This window comes from Puntigrus tetrazona, chromosome 7 (assembly GCF_018831695.1).
Source record: "Puntigrus tetrazona isolate hp1 chromosome 7, ASM1883169v1, whole genome shotgun sequence".
Lineage (NCBI taxonomy): Eukaryota > Metazoa > Chordata > Actinopteri > Cypriniformes > Cyprinidae > Puntigrus > Puntigrus tetrazona.
This window is the reverse complement of record NC_056705.1, coordinates 8,246,566-8,250,919: the sequence shown is the minus strand read 5'-3', so window position 1 is coordinate 8,250,919 and position 4,354 is coordinate 8,246,566. Positions and strand designations below refer to the sequence as shown.

The following is a 4,354-nucleotide window of genomic DNA, read 5'->3' as shown; positions in this document are numbered from 1 at the left end:
ATATATTATATTATATTGTTTGAAAGCACTATAAAATACCCATTTCTATTTCGATGTTATTGACATTCAAAAATAAGCAGTAAATCAATACAAAAAATGATTAATTCATTTATTTTTTTTTAGTTTTGTGCGCTCTCAAGATCCAGTTTTTGTTGAAGAGTTACTATCAAGTCATTTATTTACAATGTTCTCTTTAATAAAAAAATATAACCTTCATGATACGTGTCTAAATGAGCTCATTGATGCATTTCAATAAACCTACCGTTTATAAGCTTCGGTACATACTCATAGCTTATACACGCAGAGATGCTGCAAGTTTAATAACGCAAGTAGCGTCCAAGCTATGCTGTTACTTGCTGGTTTTTACAGATTAAAATTTCTCCGATATAAATGCGTGCGACGTGAACCGCGTTCTTCTGTCGTGTTCAGGTGGTCAAGCTGAAAGGCCAGGTTCTCTCGGTCATGTACCGCTTCCGGATGAAGAACCGAGAGTGGATGCTCATCAGAACCAGCAGCTTCACCTTCCAGAACCCTTATTCAGACGAGATCGAGTACATCATCTGCACCAACACCAATGTCAAGTACGTACAGCCTTCTCATTTCATCTCCCGAAGACCGTCCGAATAGACTTGTCATGCTTTGTTGGGAGCGCCTAACATCCCGAGTCTGACTGCTAATACAGTGCCAGATGCCGTTGCACCAAAAATTCGTTTTCAGTTTCAGGCCAAANATCTGCACCAACACCAATGTCAAGTACGTACAGCCTTCTCATTTCATCTCCCGAAGACCGTCCTAATAGACTTGTCATGCTTTGTTGGGAGCGCAGTGCCAGATGCCGTTGCACCAAAAATTTCGTTTTCGGTTTCAGGCCAAAACTGTTTTTTGGAGTGCCGAAAACATAGACTCTGGTGGCGGTGTAAAATGAGCTTTTCTCTCTAACGGCAGGTTTTGAGTGCGGCCCGTGTCTATTCTGGTAACAGATAAACATGTCAGGTGTTTGGGTGCGAAAAGGTTCGGTTTTTAAAGGACGTCAAGAAAGAGCTTGTAAACAATATGTCGCCCAGTGTTACGTTTACCTCAGCAAAATCGTATAAACATACAAAAAATAAATGTTAAACACAAAAAAACCTTACTTTAACTTTAGTTGTTATTGTTTAAAGTAAGTCTGAATTAATCATGTTTTTTATTACGGCCGCCATTTACAGTTAATCCAGTTAATATGAATAATTTAATACGCAACTCTGTAAATACTTTTAATTTTTGATTATTAATAATTTGATTATTTAACACATGCAATCAATTACTTATTGCATTAACTTCAGGTTTTGATTTTGGGTTCTTCCTAAATGAAAAAAAATTCAGTTTCTGTTTTTCAGGTAAAAAAAATACTATAGTCGCCAATTAATTGTTTATATTTCTACAAATTAGAGTGGAATCATAATAATGTCATTAAATCATTTTACACACAACTCTATATATACTTTTAATTGAGTGTTTTTTTTATCAAACTAATGCAATCGCTTGATTATTACGTTAACCTGGCCTTGGTTTTGATAACTTTCGCAAAATCGAAAACAAATAAAATTCTGTTTCAGATTTTCAGGTTAAAAAATGCATTTTAGTGCATCGCTAATTGCAAACTTTCACAGCGGTAGACTATCAAGGGCTCTTGTTTACCGACTGATGGATTTAGGTGCTTTTTGTAATTAGCCACAACCACGCGACCAGCCTCGAGACGTTTGGGCCTCTGTTGCCTCAAACCTGAAATCAATATCATTTATTCTCCTTCTGTTTAACACTTCTGAAATATTTGCCTGTTCTTCTGGTGCTGGCAGAATGGGCTTGATTTATGCCCACGCGGGTCCTGTGAACTTGTAGATGTGCATTTAAAGCAGCTTGTATTTACTTTGCCCTCAGGTGCAACTTTGGGTGGATTTCTTTTCGTCTTTTAGGGTGGGCTTGTCGAAGGATACGGTCCAGGGAGGTGTAAATAGCAAACAAGACCATTTCCACAGTACATATTTAGTCACCCTATTCTAATCTATATAGGCAGCTGCCTTCTGATGCCAGCTTTATAATTAGACGTAAAGTTTCCTCGGCTTTGCTAAACGAATGAATGCATATGTCAACACAAAACAAATGACCACCAATACGTTTGAAAGAAAAGCATAGTAGGCTAATCAATGTACATAATTATGCAATACGTATTCCAGACATAATTATTCACAACTGCCCGTTTGTGGAAAAATGTATAAATATTTTATTCCAAAAACACGTTAATTCTTACTTTTAGTGCAAATCATTACCTAGGCGCTTCCTAGACACAGTAGAGTCGTAATAAATGATTTATGATCTGTTGTTTGTCGAAAAAGGTGGATTACGAGAGCGTCTAACTCAAATTAAACCTTTATAAGCGACTGATTTTGCAGAATAATTAGATCTGAATTATATGAGAGACTCCTTTTTAGCTTTGGTTTAGCTAACAATGCACATTTGAAATAATTATCGGCAAAGCATTTAATTATATTGTTGTTAGTATTATTATTGAAGACCCAGTATCAGTTTAACTACAACTAAAAACCCTTTGTGAAAATAATATTGAGCTCAACCGTCGCACTAGCTGTGTAGCATTTAGCATAGCTTCCCAGTGATTAGCCGAGTCATGATGTATGCATGGCACACAGCTACGTTTCAGGTAGGTTTTTGCTTAATAATAAATGAAACGATAGCTTTAGCGTAGTTTAGTGAGTTTGTAGAGTCATAGTGACTTTTTTGTGTTTACAATAGAACAATTATATAAACTGGCAGTTAGCTAAAAACAGAGGCAGTTAGCGGTTCCCCCAGCTAAACCAAGCTAGTTGGATCGGTCTGTTTTGTTTTTTAAAATGTCAGCTGTTCATATTGTTTTAAGCTAGTTTAGGCTGTTTTTTTTTAGCATGGGAATAACTGAAGGGTAGATAAAATGCGGTTTGCCTAATTTGAGTTATACGACATTTAGAGTTTGGTTTCGAACTCTGCTAATGAACGCTAATAAAATCGGGGTCTGTTACAAAACGGACATTCCCCTCTTCCATGGTCAATAAACTTTCTCATCATTTCATAATTTCCTCACCAGTAATTCTCCTCACACAATGAAAAACAAGGGAGTCTTTGCACATTGTAATGTTTGAGCTCATTATGTTCACTGCGTGTTTGTTTTGCGTTTGAAATAAGCGCTCATATACCGCTCTGTATTTCCACGCTACTGAACACGGAGAAAACGATTATGTCGCCCACGAGAGAACCTGCTTTTAGGTCGCGTATATTATAAAAAGTTATGTTTGTGAGATCGGGGGGATGAAATTAACCCTGGGAGTTCAGTGGATACAGTCTTTTTATGTCTTTTGTTTATTTATGAGGACGTGTCAATGTTTCCTGTGATTTGTGATGCTATGAGAAATACGGTATTTTTAACCGTTTTGGGTTTGAAATATAGTTGGGGATTATTATGAGCCAGCTTCTTCATGTTGTTGTACTATTATTATACCGTATATAAATTGTTTGCATCTAGGGGTTAATATAAATATCCAGGACATTAAAATCAGCTTTGAATTTTTATTTTATTTTATTTTTTTTACCAGTGATGGGAATAACGGCGTTAGTAACAGCTATTATTTTTTCAGTATCGAGTAATCAAACTAATTACCGTTTCCCCTTATTACAACATTGTTACCGTTTCCGCAACTCGTGCATAGCTCTTTAATTTTTCCCGCTAATGCATTTTCACCGGTTCGCTGTACACTTATCACACAGATAATAGTTTCTCAGTTACTAATAGTTACTTTCCCTGGTAATTAGTTAGTTTTATAAAGATGTAACTAACTCGGTTACTATTTGTGAAAAGTAACTAGTAACTGTAATGAATACATTTTTTATGTTGTAAAATTAACGTAGTCAATTTTCAACATTTGTCAGAGGGGCTCAGATCATTTGCTGTCGTTCTATCAGTCAGTTTTTATGTAACGTAATATAACAGGCTACCGCTAGCAAGTGGCTAATAGAATATGTTTTTTTTCCTGTGCCTTTTCAAATACTTCGGGCACACCCCTAATGCAAACCGTTTTCATTTTAAATAAATGAAAAATCTGCCCAAAAAGTTTTAAAGAAAAGTGAAGCACCATCTATTATGACTGATAATAGTAGTAGTAATAATAATCATATGTTTTAAGTAGCATTAAAATTATTTCTGAAGGATCAGGTGACACTGAGGACCGGAGTAACTTTGATCAGAGCAGAAAATTGCTTTTTAAATAGTTTTATAGGTCATTATATTTCACATTTTTACTGTGTCGAATAGATCCATACTTAATATCAA

General features: G+C 35.7%; 1 protein-coding gene across 2 annotated transcripts in view; it reads left to right on the top strand.

The window, feature by feature from the left end:
* The window catches only part of LOC122349633 (aryl hydrocarbon receptor nuclear translocator 2-like), a 21,366-nt gene that overhangs the window by 9,427 nt on the left and 7,585 nt on the right, over nt 1-4,354 (top strand). For both annotated transcript variants that reach the window (XM_043245750.1, XM_043245749.1), the window contains exon 5: nt 430-581. In XM_043245750.1, the coding sequence (XP_043101685.1) occupies nt 430-581 (152 nt within the window). The remainder of the gene's footprint in view (nt 1-429; nt 582-4,354) is intronic.